Source organism: Micropterus dolomieu, linkage group LG17 (assembly GCF_021292245.1).
Source record: "Micropterus dolomieu isolate WLL.071019.BEF.003 ecotype Adirondacks linkage group LG17, ASM2129224v1, whole genome shotgun sequence".
Classification (NCBI taxonomy): Eukaryota; Metazoa; Chordata; class Actinopteri; order Centrarchiformes; family Centrarchidae; genus Micropterus; species Micropterus dolomieu.
Genome location: NC_060166.1, coordinates 2,683,417 through 2,702,532, shown reverse-complemented (window position 1 = coordinate 2,702,532; position 19,116 = coordinate 2,683,417). Strand labels below are relative to the sequence as shown.

Sequence of the window (19,116 nt, the reverse complement as noted above, 5' to 3'; positions counted from 1 at the left end):
GCAACAAAAGAGTGGCTGAAGAAGAAGCACATCAAGGTTCTGGAGTGGCCTAGCCAGTCTCCAGACCTGAATCCAATTGAAAATCTTTGGAGGGAGCTTAAAATTCGAGTTGCCAGGCGACAACCTCGGAACCTGAATGATTTGGAGGCTGTCTGCAGGGAGGAGTGGGCCAACATCCCTGCCGAAATGTGCACAAACCTTGTCACCAACTATAAAAACCGTTTGACATCTGTGCTGGCCAATAATGGCTTTTCTACAAAATATTAACATGCTGTTTGTCCAGGGGGTCAAATACTTGTTTTTCCTCATCAGATGGTTATCAATTTTAATAAATTCATATGATGTGATTTTCTGGAATTTTCTTTGGGATTCTGTCTTTCACTGTTAGAATGTACATATGATTAAAATTGTAGATTGTTGCATTCTTTGTAAGTGGGCAAACCTGCAAAATCAGCAAGGGGTCAAATACTTTTTTCCCCCACTGTAACTGACTCCTTGTTGAGGAGATCAAAGCGAGCATAAAAGGTGTTTAGTTCATCTGGTAATGTGGCCTCACACATGATAGGGGGGCTCCTGCTTTTTTAGCCTGTGATGTTTTGATTGCCTGCCACATATCTTTGGTGTTGTTGGTGTTGAGGTCTTTCTCCAGTCTCTGCTGATGTCTCCGCTTCGCCTCCTTGATGCCAGCTTTCAGTCTCTCTGGCAGTGTTGCAAGCTTGTTTATCAGCTGAATGAAAAGCAGGTTGCTTTCTGGTTGGGGAATGATTTTATCACTTTAGTGATCACCACATCATCAAAACATTTACTGATGTATGTCACTGATGATGTATATTTATAGGTTGATGTGGTTCTCCTGGGTGGCGGCCTCTCTGAACATGTGCCAGTCTGTGCACTCAGTCCCGTAGAGCTGCTTTAGCCTCATCTGTCCACACTTGGGACAAGCTGGGTGTAAGTGGGCAGAAGAAGCAGAGAAATGTAGTCTGATAAACCAAAATGGGGACGAGGGAGGGCTTTGTGGCTGCCAGGAATATTGGTGTAGACGTGGTCCAGTGTGTTTGTTACTCTGGTGGACATGCTGGTGAATATTAGGTAAAACAGTTCTGAGATCTTTTTGATTAAAATCACTAGCAACAATAAAAACACCTTCAGGTTGTTTTGTCATGTGACTGCTGATGACCTCATACAATTCTTGTAGTGCCTTTTAACAGAAGACACATCGTTACCCATTAAGACCAAAAAGAGTCTCTTTCACAAATATGACACAAACTAGTCTGCTGATGAGGATAGAATGATCAGCTGTATCAAAGGCAGCGTTTATCTGAGAAGTAAGTGGTTTCTTTTCTGATTGAGCAAATTCAAAAGAAAATGGACAAGTTTTCTCCATTCGGCCCCCCCAGTAGTCTTACTGCAACAAATAGCATAATTTATCCACGGGGATGATTTCATTTCTACAGCCGACCTGGTTGTAGTAGGGCAATAGCATCTATAGCCAAGGAACACCGGTTACTGAAACTGGTGACCATGTTACAAGGTTGAATTGGGCTATTATATACTGTATCTCACAAAAGTGAGTACACTTTTGTGAGATACTGTATCTCACAGGCATAATGGTTAAATGGATTATTGATATGGATATTTAAATCTCCTACAATAATAATTCTATCATGGTTGACGACATGGAGGATAGACAATCAGAAAATTTCAATGTACACAGTGCAGTGGATACGATTCTCCTCTATCCTGGCCAACAGGTAGAGAGGGAGCAATCACCACGTCCTAAAGCATAAACTGCTTCACTGTCTACATTGCTAAATTCATTTAAAAAAAGGGTGCTACTACTTACTATTATACTACTACTATTAACATTTACCTCCAAATAGTTTAGTTGAACAAGAAACATTTTGCAAAAGCCTGATAGCTCATAATACAACCGAACCAAAAGAAAGGCAATATTTTGACTACTTACACAACTGGAAAAACCTTTGGGAAGACCACGCTAGCTTCAGCCAGGTATTCGTACAGAATTCGCTGGTCAAAGTCATCAGTTGTGTATTTGACCTGGGTAGCCTGGAAAAAATCAGAACAACAGTCTGTTAACAAGACGAGCTAGTAAATAGTAGACAAAAATTAACAGCATTTGATCACTATCCATCATTTCTGAAGACTGTCGGTGTGTTTCCTCACCAGCACAGTGAGCAGCAGAGCTTGGATCCTTGGGTCAGTCAGCACCTCCTCATCCAGCAGAACGTTGGACTCTGATACGGACACCTTGCGTAGGTGAGAGTTTCCAATTCGTTGTGTCTCTGTAATTAATACATGGAGGATTTACATTAAATATCTCCACAAACAAACTTGTTGAAGGAAAGGCCAGGATTGTACTCTCACCTATCTCATAGTCGTTCTCTGCAACACGTCTCATCTTGGGAGGGGTGGTCATACCCGACTCCATCTCTGGTCTCTTCGGTGCTTTAGAGTCTGATATGAGATGATCAAAACTTTTTCTGGTGCCTGCCAAACAAACACAACAAATACAATTACTGTAATGTAATTGGTCAATTTCTGTTTCAAACCCCAACTCCTCCAGAGAAGGCAGGGAGCAAGACACTAATCCCCTAACCACTCCTGATTATGAGTGAATGTATGAATGATTGAATGTTGACATGTGTTTTGAGTGGTTAGTAGACTGAAAATGAACTATGAATAAATGCCATCTTTCCTAAGCACCTTTTAGAGATCAACATCTACTGTACATAGCAAAGAGATAAATCATACCCAGGAGCTTCTTGGTGTTGGCCTGTGAGGGCTGACCCATATCCAGGCTCATGGACTTGCGCGTTCGTGGGCTGATCTGGCCCACTGTAGGGTAGTGATGGGCTGAAAGGTAGCGCTCTGAAACCTGAGGTGACGTCCACGGCTGAGTCTCTCGGAGAGTTCTAATAGGAAGGTGATTGGACAGAAGACAACTTGATGACAATCGATGATAAATGTAAATGCTCCATATTTGTATAGCGACTTTCTAGTCTTTTCCACCACTCAAAGTGCTTTTACACTACATCTGCATTCACCATTCACAAACATTCATACACTGAGCCTAAGCTCAAACAGAAACTAATATTCACACACTGGTGGAACAGCCAACAGGGGCAATTCCGGGTTCAGTATCTTGCCCAAGGACAGTTCGACATGCCGCTTGGAGGAGCCGGGGATTGAACCGCCGACCTTCTGATTAATGGGCAACCCGCTCTACCCCGCTGATCCATAGCCAGGACCCACTCGGACTATCACTACCTTTTATTCTTACTTTGTTTAAATTACCTATCAAATTGCCTTTACATTTACATTGTTGGGGATTTTGTCAACATATGGCACCACCCTGGAATCAGGGACCAATAATCAAATATGAGCCAAGTATGATCAGTCTAAAGTGGGGTTTGTCCACCTATAGATGGCAAACAGAGAAGGGTGAGTCCGTAAACTGGCCGTGGCAAACAACTCTTACTACAACATTATACACAAATAATCACAGGCAACGACTTCTTAAAATTATAATAGGATTTATTCAACTCCAGCATACATCAATGACCAACAACTTTAGCAAGTAAATCACTATTAACTCTTCTAAGCAAAATGAAATAAAGCCAATAAACAAATCATACAAACACATACAACAATCCAGCAAGTGTGTGTGTGTGTGGGCGTGTGAGAGACAAAGGAGGGGGAGAGACTAAGAGAGGGGGGCGGATCCGACCACGTGTGGTGCCAGATCCGGTTGTGCTAGAGGCCAGCTGATTTTGGAATCAAGATGGCGGTTCAGACCATGTGATTTCAAGATCAAGATGGCGGAAAATCCCTCTCCCCTGAACTAAAAAAAATGGGGACGCAATCTGATGCTAGCCTGCTGTAGGTCACAGGTCTGGTTAGCTGCAGAGGTCACGTGGTGTGTGCATGTGGGATTAGTAAGCAGAAGGAGGAGAGAAAGGCACAGAACAAAGCTATATACATACAATATACCACAAACTATCTTACAGCCACCAGCAGTGACTGATTCATTCAGCAGCAGTTGCTGGCTTTTGATTAGATAGAATGTGCAATTATATCTGTTCTCAGACAACAGAAGCCAACACCAAAAATCCTTATTACTGTTGAAAACACTCGGCTACAACTTTATCAATGAGAGGAACATTCAGCAACCGTGTTCCTTGGCTTGATAACAATACTGATACGTTTTCACACAGTAAGAGGAACAAAGCAGTCAGCCCAGTGAGTGGTACTGGACACAAACAACGTGCGTAGCACGGAAAACACACAGCAATTAAACAAGACATGGCGGTCTTTAAATATCCCTTATAACAGAAATTCACCACATGAAGCTTGTACAAGTTACAATAACAAAGTTATAGAACTATCTGCTGCCCAGACATACTAAAGCCTCTTCAGTGTCGCTTTGGTAGTGAGTAGATGCGTCCGTCCTTTTAGAAAATCCAGCAGAGCTTTCTCTCGGCTCGGTTCTGACGATGCCGGTCGGTTCAACGGCACAGCTGATTCTTTGGCGGCAGCAACAGGAATCAGTGAAGTCGACGTTGGTTGAGAAGGTAGAACACGGAGGTGATCTTCTCTCAGTTAAGCACGGTATTTATTCGTCTTCTTCTGCAGGCATGAAATGTTATCTTGTATAACAGTTTTTTTAGGGATCCAAAATTGTGTTGGTAACACAAAGAAAAATAATTGAGGTAAAAAGGAAAGAAGAAAACAGAGTTTCTCGTCCGGCAAGTGAAGTCTGTATTCAGGAACAAAGAAAGTTCAGCGCTGAAATGAAATACCTCCTGTGGCTGCTGGTGCAGTTGCAGAAAGGCAAAGTTTGTTTACCTCCTTACAGTCCTGTGGAGAACTGGGAATGGCGATGAGGGTTTGGAGGTGTTCGCTTTTACACCTACGTTGACAAAATGGCTGTACTTCCTGGGATTACTCCGCCCCCTGAAAGCTTTAGCCAATACAAACCTTTGGTTTGGTTTTAAAACGTAAGAGTTCACAGGTAGGTGTGATTTAATTGACAGGGCCATCTGGGCTTTCCATTGTTCTCTGACTTGCTTTGTGTAGTCTAGCCGCATGGCAGGCTTTGGGGATTCCAACAGGCCGGGGTCTGGCTTGTAGGACATCAGAAGGCCCAGTCTTTGTTCTATCAGACTGTGAGGCCCAACATCATGAAGGTTACTGACATCCCATTCTTAATCCGTAGGGTTTAATATGGTGTTGGCCAACCCTCTGCAGCTATAACAGCTTCAACTCTTCTGGGAAGGCTGTCCACAAGGTTTAGGAGTGTGTTTATGGGAATGTTAGACCATTCTTCTAGAAGTGCATTTGTCAGGCACAGATGTTGGACAAGAAGGCCTGGCTCACAGTCTCCGCTCTAATTCATCCCAAAGGTGTTCTGTCGGGTTGGGGTCAGGATTCCGTGCAGGCCAGTCAAGTTCTCTACACCAAACTCGCTCATCCATGTCTTAATGGAAATTGCTTTGTGCACTGGTGTGCAGTATTGTTGGAACAGGAAGGGGCCATCCCCAAACTGTTTCCACTATGTTGGGAGCATGAAATTGTCCAAAATGTCTTGGTATGCTGAAGCATTAACAGTTCCTTTCACTGGAACTAAGGGGCCAAGCCGTGCTTTGCCAAGCTCTCTACGTACTGTTCTTGAGCTAATCTGAAGGCCACACGACGTTTAGAGGTCTGTAGCTATTGACTCTGCAGAAAGTTGGCGACTTCTGCGCACAGTGTTCCTCGGCATGCGCTGACCTCGCTCTTGTTATAACACTAACAATTGACCGTGGAATATTTAGTGAGGAAATTTCACAAATAGACTTATTACACAGGTGGTAACCTATCACAATACCACTCACTAAATTCACTGAGCTCCTGGGAGCAACCTATTCATTCACAAATGTTTGTAGAAGCAGTCTGCATGCCTATGTGCTTGGTTTATACACCTGTGGCCATGGAAGTTAATGAAACACCTAAATTAAATGATTTGGAGGGGTGTCCTAAAACTTTTGGCAGTATTGTGTATATCTACAGTATGTCACAAAAGTGTGTACACCCCTCACATTTTTGTAAATATCTGATATCTTTTCATGTGACAACACTGAAGAAATGACAATACAATGTAAAGTACCCCACAAATGCTCAACAGGGTTCAGGTCTGGAGACATGCTTGGCCAGTCCATCACCTTTACCCTCAGCTTCTTTAGCAAGGCAGTGGTCGTCTTGGAGGTGTGTTTGGGGTCGTTATCGTGTTGGAAAACTGACCTGCGGCCCAGTCTCTAAAGAGAGGGGATCATGCTCTGCTTCAGTATGTCACAGAACATGTTGGTATTCATGGTTCAGTCAATTAAATACTTGCCAGAATTGAGATTAGGACACAACCAGAATATATGAGTCTGATTTGCAGTTTGTATTCCACAGTCCCTCCAGCATGAACTGGTGATTATTAGGGCCAGAGCATGAAACATGCGAGGTCCCTATTTTTTTTCCCTGCAAAGTCAGCTTGTTTTTGGGGGCCTAAAAATGTGCAAAAACTCATCAAACTTTGCACACAGGTCAGAAGTGGCGAAAATGACCCCAAATGGCTCGCTTACGTCACCTACAAAATTGGAAAAAGTTTGCCTGGCAACGTTCAACCTACATGCACGAAATGTTTTGGGGACATGTATCATACCACGACACACCAAAAAGCCTCAAGGACCCATACCCTTAATTCAACAGAAGTCAGCCATTTTGAATTGAAAGTGCAATTTTAACCCATTGATACCATTTACAGGCTGCATATTTTAACAAACACCTCCAAGAGAATTAATCCAATCAATTTCACATTTTCACTGTGCATTCTAAACCCATTGATGATTAAAAGTTTTTTAAAAGTCTTCTTCTTTCTTCCATGAGCGTGCCCGTGGAGTGGCGTCGAAAATCGACAACTCCACACAAAACAGGAAGTTGTTATAACTTCAGTGTAGATGCTCACATCTGTACCAGATTTGACATGTATAATAATACTCCCGCCCTGAACACATCCATATGCCAACATTCACTCAAAGTCATAGCGCCATCTGCTGGCAACAGAAAATGACACGTTTTACGCTGTAATATACTACTCCTAGCAGGTTGGCCATATCAACCTCAAAACTGGCCAAGAAAACCCTTAACACATTGATGAAGCCATGTTGTAAATCTTGGCGTGGCGGTAAAGTTACACCTTTCGCCATGATACAGGAAGTTGTTGCAACGTTACTGTACATGCTCAGATCTGTACCAAGTTTTAAACGTTTAATAACAGTCGCACATGTATATGCCAACATTCACCCACAGTCATAACACCACCTGCTGGCAACAGAAAGTGACCTTCAACGAAGCAGCCCCAGCGCCACGTTTCACCTGCATGTATGAAGTTTCTGTGGCACGTGTAATATGTCCAGATGTACCAAAAAGCCTCTTATGGTCATTTTTGGATGATTTACGCACTCCTCCGTTTGAAGGATGTGGGATGGGTCCAACAGTACCCTCCGCACCTGCCTGAGTACAGACTGCTCATAGACGGACTGAAGAGAGAGCTTTTCAATCCTCCCCATCTCCTTCATAGCAGTCTGTACCAGGCGCCACAACTTTGTTTTGGACTGTGTGGAGAGATTGCCGACCCACGCCGTAATCCAAAATAAAAACATGATGTTGGCTGACACCAAACACCCTCAGTCTGTGTTAAAAATAAAGCCTTTGCTGTAAACGGGAACATACGTAATCTACATGATCACTCCAGCTTAAGAGGTTATCCAGGTGGATACCCAGATACCTATAAGAAGTGACCTGTTTGATCTCCTCCCTGTGTGTGCACAGTGGGGTATGATCCCCCACCGACCAAGGGTCAAACACCATCTCCTCAGTTTTTTTAGTGTTAATGGTGAGATAGTTCTTGTCACACCACTAGACAAATTTATTAACGTCCGTGAAGTACAATGAGGGGTCTGAGTTCTGCTGATGCAGGCTGAGAATGGCAGTGTCGTCAGAAAATTAAAAAAACAGGTTGCCCGGGAGACTATTGGTGCAGTCGTTTGTGTAAAGGGTGAACAGGACCGGTGAGCTTACATAGCCCTGAGGTGCACCTGTACTGATGCATTTGGATCACTAAAGTGAGTCGTTAATCCTGCCATTTTGGGTTCTATCTGTTAAAAAAGAATAAAACCACTTAATAATAAAAGGATTAACATTCATCTGAGTCATTTTCTGTAAGAGCAGATGAGGCTGTAATGTATTAAAAGCAGTAACTAAAATCAATGAACAAAAGGCGTGCATAGGCCTTGGGATCCTCCAGATGCTTAAGAGTTAGTTGGGTGATGCTATTAATTGCATTGTCTGTACTCCTCCCCTGCCTATAAGCAAACTGGAGTGGATCTAGTTCAGGATTGACTTCAGATTTCAGTACGGATACCATGTATTTTTCAAAGCATTTCATTACAACACAAGTTAAAGCCACCGGCATCTATAATCATTGTTTTCTGTAGGACAGGGTTTCTTTGGAACGGAAATAATGGTAGTGGCTCTGCAGCATTTCTTTTTACATACATGGCTGAAAAGTGACTGGATTTTGAGGGGATCAACTACTAACCTTGACCAGTCGTTGTAATTGAATATAGTACATTATTGCATTCCAAAGAGTAGTCCTGTGTATCAAATCTGAGAAAGAAATCATTAAATTAATTTGCTTTACCCAGCTCATCATATGTTATGAGGCCCTTTCTATGTGTCGTCATGTTTGTAAGAGCTTTCATGGAGACCCAGAGTTTTTTTTAGAGTCCACAGAAGCTTCATTCTGTTCTATGACATCCCTGTGTTTCCTTCTTTCATAGTTTTCTGCGAGACGGCAGGAAATTCCACCGGCAGGTATATCCAGTAAATGAGGTAAAATGAATAAATCTGCGGGCGGCGATGTTTTTCGTGTGTCTGGTGATGAAACAGGAAAATGTTGAAAGTGTACATGCTCACATCTGCACCAAATTTGTAATGTATTGTAAGAGCCCCGCCACATCTCCATGCCAATATTCACCCATAGTCATAGCGCCACCTGCTGGCAACAGGAAGTGACCATCAATAAAGCAGCAACGTTTTACCTACATGTAAGAAATGTCTGTGGCACATGTATCATGTCCTGATGTACAAAAAAGCCTCTGGTCATTTTTGGATGGTTTACACACTCTAACGAACCCCTCCTAGAGAATTAGTCTGACTGACTTCAGATTTTCGTTGTCTAGGCTAATCCCACGATGACGATTAAAAGTTGTACAAACGTGGAACGCTGTGCCCGTGGCATGGCGTCCAAAATCGATGATTTGCCCTGGAGGAGGAAGTTGTTGTGACTTCAGTGTACATGCTCACATCTGCACCAAACTACGTGCTTGATAACAGTCCCGCCCCGAACACATCTACATGTTCATTTATACTCGTAGTGCAAAGTGCTATGTAGCGCCACAAAGGGGACACAGGAACTGATCATTAACACCTTTGTGCAGCGTCCAAAGCCCGTAGCAAATTCACAGCCGCACTGGCAGAGCTCCAGAATCTGCAACGCGGCCGCCTCACACCTCGATGCACTAAAAGTGCGAGGGCCTGCCCAACGCTGCTTGCAGCTTTAATTTTATATGCTTTAGGGACTCTGCGAGTTCTGCATCATCACAGCAGTTGTCTGTATTCTTATATAAGGATTTTTAAAACTCTGCAGTACTGCAGAGGCTATTTTGTCTGGTTTTGTGACAATGGTTTCTTGTGAATTTGTTCTCTGTACAATATTGGACGAATGTTGCTTTCTCAGTCTAAATGATAATAGTCTACTCTCCAAGTTCCCAAATTCATAGTGTTTTTAGTTAGTGAATCTTGAGCTTCCCTCAACTTTATCTGATAAAAGACTGAAGTTGTTTACGTGTTGGGTTTAAATAATTTGTGGAATTGCTTGATGCAGATTCTTAATGTTTGTATTCCAACTTTTATTTTATCTTCAATTCTCGCTGTCTGGCTTCCTCGCAGACGTGAATGAAATAATGCAGCCCCTAATGTATGCTTTGGCACAATCCCACAATATCAGGGGTTTTTGGTGTGGTATTGGTATCTAGGTATTTCTTGAGCTTCTGTATATATTCTATCATTGCATAGAGATGTATTAAGTCTCCATTTAATTGTTTGTCTATGTCCTAAATCCTATTTCAGTGAGACAGGTGCAGAAATGGTGATAGGCAATATCTCTATGTCTACTATTCTATGTAGCTCTACCTTTGGGTAAAAAGTGAAGTCCCTGCTTGTTGGACACTTACATGGACGCCATACATCCACAAGATCTACTTCTACAGAGGGATATTGGAGCATTTTACTCATTTTATTTATTAGCTGCAACATTATACAGTTGAAATCACCTCCCATCAGCAGCAGACCAGTGCTGTACTTCAGTACCATATTGAAGAGTGGCCTAATAAATCCAGGCTTGTCTTCATTAGGTGTGTAGAAATTTATTAAGGATATTTCTATACCGTTAACCAGAACATATCTCTCCTCTGTGTCTTTAGGTATCAGTGTTTTTGTGAAATTAAGTTGTCTGTGTATAATTATTAGATTTTTCTTAACAGGATTAAGGAGGCCCTTCATATTATATCTTATAATTTTTAGTGTACCTATTACTCACAGTAAGTGAGTTATACTTTGAATCCCTGATAATCAGAGCAAGGGAGGAGGGATAGGTGGCGGAAGTAAAAATATCGCACATGGACTGTGTCTTGTTATGTAGGCTTTAAGGAGTGGGAGTAGATAATGGAAACAGACTGAGTGGGATAAATGAAAATTGTTACAACAGCTGTACAAGAGTTTGTTACCTTCAACCACAGCAATGAAAATGTCATGAAAAAATGATAACCTTCTTTGTTTCCTGTGTTATTTTTAAGTTTAACACAGGATCCTGGGGGAACAAAGGGATCGGGGCAGAGTTTTAGGAGTTCATTAAAGTACAAAGCGTTCGGTTAACAGTATGGCTCCAAGAGGCTTTTTTGTAAGTTTAGAGAGGTTACATCTGCCTACCAAATTTCATAAATCTAGGTGAAACGGATGCCGTGGGCAGCTTTTTAAAAACAATTTTAGGGGGAGATATTGAGCCAATATCCCTCATGGCAGTTGCTGTTCAGGCTCTAATAATCCGAGCAAAAACAACATGTTCAGAGGAATGACAGCCAAAAGGTACTATGGCTACTAGGGTGCTAAATTATGTCAACTGTGTGGCACAGTTCACCCTGTTTATTAAACCCATTAACATTCTAATAGTAAACAGGGAGTCACAGCGTATCAACAAAATATGCAAATATAAGTGTCACTTATCATCGCAGGTTTCTACTGTTTTGTGTAAAATCACCAGCTGTGTGGTAACAGACTAATCCCTACGGGAACAAAGCTGTTTTCATATCGTTCTTTTGTACACGGCAGTACTCTAAACTGTCGGTTGGACGGCAGATACTGGAACTCATAATACAGCTGATGAAGCTGGTCACTCAAAATTGAAATACTCATGCGCTGTACCTGCCTAGTATACAGCGAGGCTGGGTTCAGTAGTGGTTCTCCAATCAACCTACTGGACCATTTCACAATCTGGTTAATATAGTTCCGAATCTTTAACGTTAAGTTCCCGTACCAAGATACCAGAGAAAAGGAGAGTACGGATTCAATAAAAGCACGATAAAACATAATCAACAGTGTTTTCTCAATTTGAAATTTACACAGTTTCCTTAAAAAGAACAGACTCCCATTCTACATCTAGAGTCCCCCTACAAGTAGCCCTGCATTTTGGGAGCGCAGTGTTCTAGTGGGGCAGTATGGTGTAAGGAGTTCTCATATAGGATGGTGCCTGACCATTAAGGGCTTTGTATGTAAGAAGAAGTATTTTAAAATCAATTCTCAATTTTACCGGGAGCAAGTGCAAAGTTACTAAAACGGGTGATATGATCTCTCCTGCTTGTTCTAGTCAGAATGCGTGTAGCAGTGTTTTGTATTAACTGGAGAGACTCAAGAGATTTTTTTGAGCAGCCTGAAAGCACGGAGTTACAGTAGTCAAGCCTTGAGCTAACAAATGTGTGGACAAGTTTCTCTGCATCATCTCGATGCAGAAGGTTTCTAATATACACAATGTTGCGAAGGTGAAAATAGGCAGTTCTTGTAGTTTGCTTTATGTGTGAGTTTCTCACGGTGGTGCTGGAGGCCATGGCAATGCCATCCAAAGCAACTATGTCTGCAGACAATGTGTCTCGGAGGTGTTTGGGTCCAAGTACTACAACCTCAGTTTTTTCAGAGTTCAACATCAAGAAATTATAAGACATCCAGGTCTTCACATCCTTGATGCACGTTTGAAGCCTAGCTAACTGGGTGGTTTCGTCAAGTCTGATAGAAAGGTATAACTGAGTGTCATTAGCATAAAAATTTATACTGTGGTTCCTAATGATATTACCCAGCGGAAGCATATATAAGGTGAATAATATAGGTCCAAGGACAGAACCTTGTGGAACTCCATGAGTGACTCTGCTGTGCAGAGAGGACTTATCGTTTACATGTACAAACTGGGTGCGATCTGATAAGTAAGATTTAAACCAGCTTAAAGCAGTTCCTTTAATGGCGATTAAGTGTTTAAGTCTTTGTTGTTAAATACGGTGATCAATTGTATCAAATGTCGCACTTAGATCTAACAAGACCAATACAAAGACTAGTCCCTTATCTGATGGAGTTAAAAGATCATTAGAGATTTTTACCAGTGCTGTCTCTGCACTATGATGCATTCTGAAACCTGTAAGTTGTTGCTATGCAAAAATTCACTTTGTTTTGCCACAGTTTTTTCAAGGATCTTGGATATAAAAGGAAGGTTAGATATCGGTCTGTAACTGTCTAAAACCCCTGGATCAAGAGCAGGCTTTTTAAGAAGTGGTTTAATAACGGCTTCCTTAAAAAACTGAGGTACATAGCCTGCTGTCAAAGAAAGGTTGATAATATTTAACAAAGCAGTGCCAAACTCACTAATGTAGCTGTTTCTTCACCACAGTCCATTTTAAACCACATAAAAGATGTTCAAGAAGTTCATACAAAGGCATTTTACAACATTCACAAGGGAAAACCGCTTCTCCTGGTGATTATGGACCCTCGCCAAAATGGCCCGCTGTTATGGCAGAAAATTGTTTCCTCTTATTTAATCTTTTATGAATGTTCTTTTATTTTATATATATATATATATATATATATATTTTTTTTTTCCCATCCTTAACTTTTTTGTTATTATACTCTGTCCGCACTTGTAGACTTTAGGTCAGAGCTGTGATATTGTTTCAGTGTTTTCCTTACTTGTTGTTCCTCTCCTCTACTTGCATGTTCATTCAAGGCCAGGAGAAGATCTCTATTCCCAAAAACATAGAAACCTAGACTGTGTAAATAATTATGCATCCCTTTGCTTGGGGCCAGACGCCCAAAGCTGCCCTGCCTACTTTTTTGCAGCAATGCTTTATTTCAAGTTGAATTGAGAGCTTTTATTTTGACTTTGCATGACGCACCTTTGAATAGCCGTCAGGAAATCAAGCGCAGAAATTTCTTCTGCCTGGAGATACTGGGTAAATTAAAAAGCGTCCATAAGTTGACGGATGTGGATCTAACGCCGAAAGGCACACACTGAAGCACATACTTTATTGTGAGCATGTGAAACAGTCGCTTCATAATCAATTTGAGGGAGAAATAAAATGTCTCCCAACGTGGGATCGAACATGCAACCTTCTAGGTGAGTCTTGCGCTTTAGGTAGGTAGGTAGGTATGTAGATTTATTTTGTCACAATATAACAGGTATAAATTGAGTTCATAACTTCCTTCTGCTATGTAACAGACAATATACATTAACACAGAAGCAATTATAAATATGGTAAACAGAAATAAACTACATACAGTGTAGCAGTGCTGAGGATCAATTGGAGTTTAAGAGCCTGGGGTAAAAAGCTGCTCTGCAGTCTGGTGGTACGGCAGCTGAAACTTCTAGATCTCTTCCCAGACGGCAGCAGGGTACTGTCCTTTAGTATCCTTTGGGCTCTTTGGTAGTGACGAAACGCACTCTGTTGAGCAGTTTGTCCGTTTTCAGCTACTGCAGAAACATGGCGGTGCAACATGGCTTTCAGATTGCAGAAGCATGTTCCATTTGTTGCTCTTTCTATCTGGTGTTAGTGGCTAAAACAGGACCGTTATAAGCACCGCCAATCATTTCATTCTGTTTGACTAAAATGATTGGCTGGCCTACCTACCCATCTACCGACCTACCTGTGTGCACTCTGCTGTCCACTCACTGCGCTTGAACGTGTTTTGGGGGAGTGGCTTTGGACGGAGGGGGTGAGACTTTTTCGGTTGGATACTTTCAAAATCTAACTGTCTCTTGCTGGTTCTCAAACGTTACTTACCCCAGCTCTAAATTGACTAAGCTCACCAGCATGCTCATTGGGCTGAATCTCAAGTGGTCTACCTATGTTTCTGTGGGTGGATGAGACAACCCCATCAGCTTACCTGCAGCTGGGATCCGTGATGTGACTGGAGTAGGTGTCCATGGGTACTGGGTCCATGGAGAGATCAGAAATCAGAAGTGACTTCCTGTGTTTGAGGCTGCAGCGACTTCGGACCTCCTCAGACACAGTGAGCAGTGCTGCACAAAACAAGAAGAAGGAATGATGGTCATCAACAATAGCAAGGCAGACCCAAACATTTAAACCACCATAACCAAAAACAGGTAATGATTCGAAGACTTGCTCTACATTTGTTAAGTAAAATCCCTCAGATACAAGAATTGACTAAATACTGCCAACTGACAGAGTAGGTGTTGGTAAATATAATACTAAGAACAATAAATTATTTGGCACCTCTATAGTGAGACAGGTGCGTTGGAGGGGGACAGGTAGGTCAAAAGCTGCAAAGAAAACTCCTGCACACTGTCTAACTTGCAAAAAAAAAAATGTATTGACACAAAGTTTCAGAGGAGGTGACTTGATTGTCTACACCAATGACCTACTTCCTCATAAAATAAGGCAACCATTACAAACATTCATTCATATTTCCAAGTGGTCAATGGACGTAGATTTCTGTATAGTGAATGTACATCGAAATAATATAATAAAGTGCATTCATGAACAGACATGCTCTCAAATCTTGCTGGTACCTTATCCATCACTAGACAAATAGAGGAAATGGCATAACAAACACAACATCTGACCAAACAGTAGGTCCAAAGGACAACAATATCATATTCCAATAATATAGATGTTAAATAACAATGAGATTTATAAAATTTCAGAAAATAAGAAAGTCATTGCCATAAATGTTTAGAAATCTCCACATTATTATATATACACGAGACATACACATCAAAGTCTCAAAAATAACATGCAGCATTGGTGCATACATATATAAATGGACACAATCAGCAGGGCACAATACTTAATGGTCCTGATGATATAAGTGTATAAATCCAGTAAGCCTCATGCTGTTTCAGTAACTTATCGTGGTCACCGGCCCTAGGCGGTAGGGTGACCTGTTCAATGCCACAGAACTGTAGTGACACAAAAAATATAATACTAACAAACTTGATGCTACGACTTTCAAATTTTTTTCCACGTGTTCCCATATTTGTCCTTAAGTTAATCTACAAAACAGGAAACCTGTCATGAGTTCCCAATATACAAGTCTTCATGTTCAACTTTTCTTTGCTCTATCATTTTTTTTCAGTAACATAAAATAGTAATTATGAGTAGGATGTAAATGTATAAATGACGATGTACAGTCATGGCCAAAAATATGGACAGCCCTTCTTGCTTGTCACATAACGCACTAATTCTCCCAGAATATTGTCGCAATTACAAATGCTTTGGTATTTTCATGTTATTCCTTTTGTTTGCATTGGAACACAAAAAAAGCAGAGAAAAAAAGCCTAATCGGAGACATTCCACACAGAACTCCAAAAATGGACTGGACAAATTTTTTGGCACCTTCTGAAAATCTTCAGAAATAATTGTTTTTTAAGCTGAGACTGACTGATTGATTAAACTGATCACTAGTGAATAATTATGTAATTATTAGCTATACCCAAGGAGTCCTAAAGCCTTGGGCGGACAGCAAATTTTTAGGTGGTGCCATGAGTGCTAAATAATATTTCCCATTATTATTCATAACTTTATTACCAGTAGGTAGGTTTGCTACACCAAAAACAGACCCTGGATAACCAGTGCCCTGAAGGGCAAGGAGGTGTACAGGAAGAAGCTGGAGAACAAGCTCCAGCAAAACAACGCGAGGGATGTGTAGTTGGGAATGAAGACCATCACAGGGTTCAAGGTGAAGGAAAATCAGGCTGAGGGAAGCCTGGACAGAGCTAATGAGCTGAATGTGTTTTTCAATAGGTTCAGCTCAGCTGCCCCCGTCCCACAAGCCCTACATCCTCCCTGCCCCCTCAGCTGCTCCGCTCTCCTCACACCTCCTCAGTGATCAGGACTGATATCACACACGGTGCCACCCCACTCCCCTCAACATCAACATCTTTCCCCCCAGCAGAAAGCACCGTGCCCCCCTCTGCCTGTCTGTCTCAAGCAACCAGGTTAGGAGGCAGCTGGAGAAATTGCACCAGAACAAAGCTCCGGGTCCAGATGGTATCAGCCCCAGAGTCCTGAAGGCCTGCGCAGACCAGCTATGGGGGATCTTACAACACCTCTTCAACCTCAGCCTGAGCCTGGAGAAGGTCCCACTGCTGTGGAAAACATCCTGCCTTGTTCCGGTGCCAAAGAAGTCTTCTCCATCTGCCCCCAATGACTACAGACCGGTTGCCTTAACATCTCACATCATGCAGGTTCTGGAGAGACTGGTTCTGGCCCATCTGAGACCTCATGAGACAGCCTCCATTGACCCACTGCAGTTTGCCTACTGCCCTGAGGTTGGTGTGGAGGAATCTATCATCTATGCTTCAGCTCACTCACACCTGGATAAAGCTGGCAGCATTGTGAGGATCATGTTCTTTGATTTCTCCAGTGCTTTTAATACAATCCAGCCTTTACTGCTTTGGGAGAAGCTTCAGAAGATGCCGGCGGACACCTCCACAACTTTATTATTGATTATTATTAAGATTATTGATTACCTTACATACAGCCCATAGTTTGTGTGACTGAGTGGGGGTTGTGTGTCTGAACAGGCAGTCAGCAGCACAGGATCCCCACAGAAATACTCGGATGATTCTGCATTTGAGGGTGTATCAGCGGCAGAGATGAGAGTGAGTACAGGGATCTGGTTGACCACTTTGTGTTGTGGAGTGGGAGCAACTACCTCCTCCCAAATTTGACCAAGACAAAGGAGATGGTGGTGGATAAGGGTGCTCCGATCGATCGGTTACCGATCATAATCGGCCGATAATTGCTTTAACTAGTTTGATCGGTGGTCGCTAAAAAGGCCGATAAGAAAAGCCGATCAGATGATGCAATACTCGCCAGACAAATTTTCAACGGCAGCTAAAATGTTTCACTACGCTGTCTGAGCTGTTTTCAAAGCTAGCTAGTACCAAAGTCCTTCTCAGACAAGAAGGGATTAACACGGCCACATAATCATTTTAGAGTTGAGCAGCAATCAGACAAGTGGAGCAACACGCAGGAGCGATCATGTGAAACTGTCGCAGCTGTGCTCATCTTATGTCTGACACAGCGCATCAGGCAGAGAGAGACTGATCCTTCAGTGTGAGTTTCCTGATGCAAAGAGCGGCACCACTCAATCAGCTGACTGCCTTTTGCTACGTTTTCCGCCTCCCATCCAGATTAAAACGGTGAATCAGAAAATGTTTGTTTGAAAACGCTGCTGACCCGATGGACAAAACAGAGGACTTTATAAAAACGATGACACACACTCACATTTGGCTTTGTGAGTAACAGTTAGCCTAGCCTACTGTGCATGTCACTGTATTTACTTTGCGACAACTCCCAGTCTGTTTTCCGCCACCGTACTCCCGTGTTACTTTCAGTAAAGGTTCCACTTCGTTGCCGGTCAATGCAAAAGAAAAGAAAAAAGCCTGGTGTGGTTCTTGGTCTGTATTAATTTCTTCTTTCGCTAAATCGTCTGCTACTGCGGAGTAGACCATCTGCTTCATGTTTACACTGGCACGCGCATGCCCAGTGTGGGCTACCTGAACAGCCACTAGATGCGTCTTTTCAGTCGTTCTAATATAGACGGAGATCAACTCTGATACGCAGCTGAAACGCTGCTGTGGACGGAGAAGATCGGTTTCGTAATAAAACTGTTTTAAAAACCTAGCAGTGTGGATGTAGCCTCACATTACCCGACTCCTCTCTCTACTCCTCTCATGTCAACCCTCCCGTTATCCCCGAGATTCTCCCATATTTTTCCGTTCTCACCCGGTATCCACCCGTTAAATGTTTCCCCGTAAATCTCCCGTATTTTTAACCTTTATGGAATCAAACCTTCTGGCCGTATTTAAAGTGTTTGCTATTCTTTCCTCTGGTAAAGTCGGTGGCAGCATGTAAGATATGTAGACTGTGCTTCCTGCACAAGGATTAAAAATGAAAACAATCCACTAAATTGATATAAGGCCTATAGCCTAATGATGGCAAACCATATGAAATTAGAATGAATATAGTAGCCTATGTAATATTAACAATTGACTGTATAATATGGAATTTACACTGTAGCCTATTTTTATTTTTTAAATTTTCCTTATTTTCAAATCTCACTGAAGGCAGTTTTGACTCCCCTCTGTAGCCCTGCTCCCTCTCTCTGCTCCTCTCTCCCTCCTAAAGCCCACAGAACCTGCCTGAGCTTTCCAGAACAAAAAACAGCTACTTCAGAGTTTATCATCGACTCATGATGCCTGTGCTCCTTTATCTCCTAAATATTTTGACTACAGCCTTTTTTGTTGTTTTTATGGTTGTAGTAAATTTATAAAGATGCTGTTTGTTCTGTTTTTGTAGTTTATTCCACAGTAAAGCTATATTTGTTAAGCTATAAGATGTTCACAGTAACCAGGCAAAGGCTGCTATGGTTTAAGTCTAACACAGA

The 19,116-nt window shown here is 42.1% G+C and overlaps 1 protein-coding gene across 1 annotated transcript in view; it reads right to left on the bottom strand.

Annotated features, from left to right (window-relative positions):
- nf1a (neurofibromin 1a) overlaps positions 1 to 19,116 on the bottom strand; it is a 176,119-nt gene that overhangs the window by 20,295 nt on the left and 136,708 nt on the right. The window contains exons 48-52 of the mRNA XM_046075025.1: positions 14,587 to 14,722; positions 2,773 to 2,933; positions 2,386 to 2,508; positions 2,185 to 2,303; positions 1,967 to 2,067 (exon numbers count right to left, since the gene is read on the bottom strand). Of these exons, the coding sequence (XP_045930981.1) occupies positions 1,967 to 2,067; positions 2,185 to 2,303; positions 2,386 to 2,508; positions 2,773 to 2,933; positions 14,587 to 14,722 (640 nt within the window). The remainder of the gene's footprint in view (positions 1 to 1,966; positions 2,068 to 2,184; positions 2,304 to 2,385; positions 2,509 to 2,772; positions 2,934 to 14,586; positions 14,723 to 19,116) is intronic.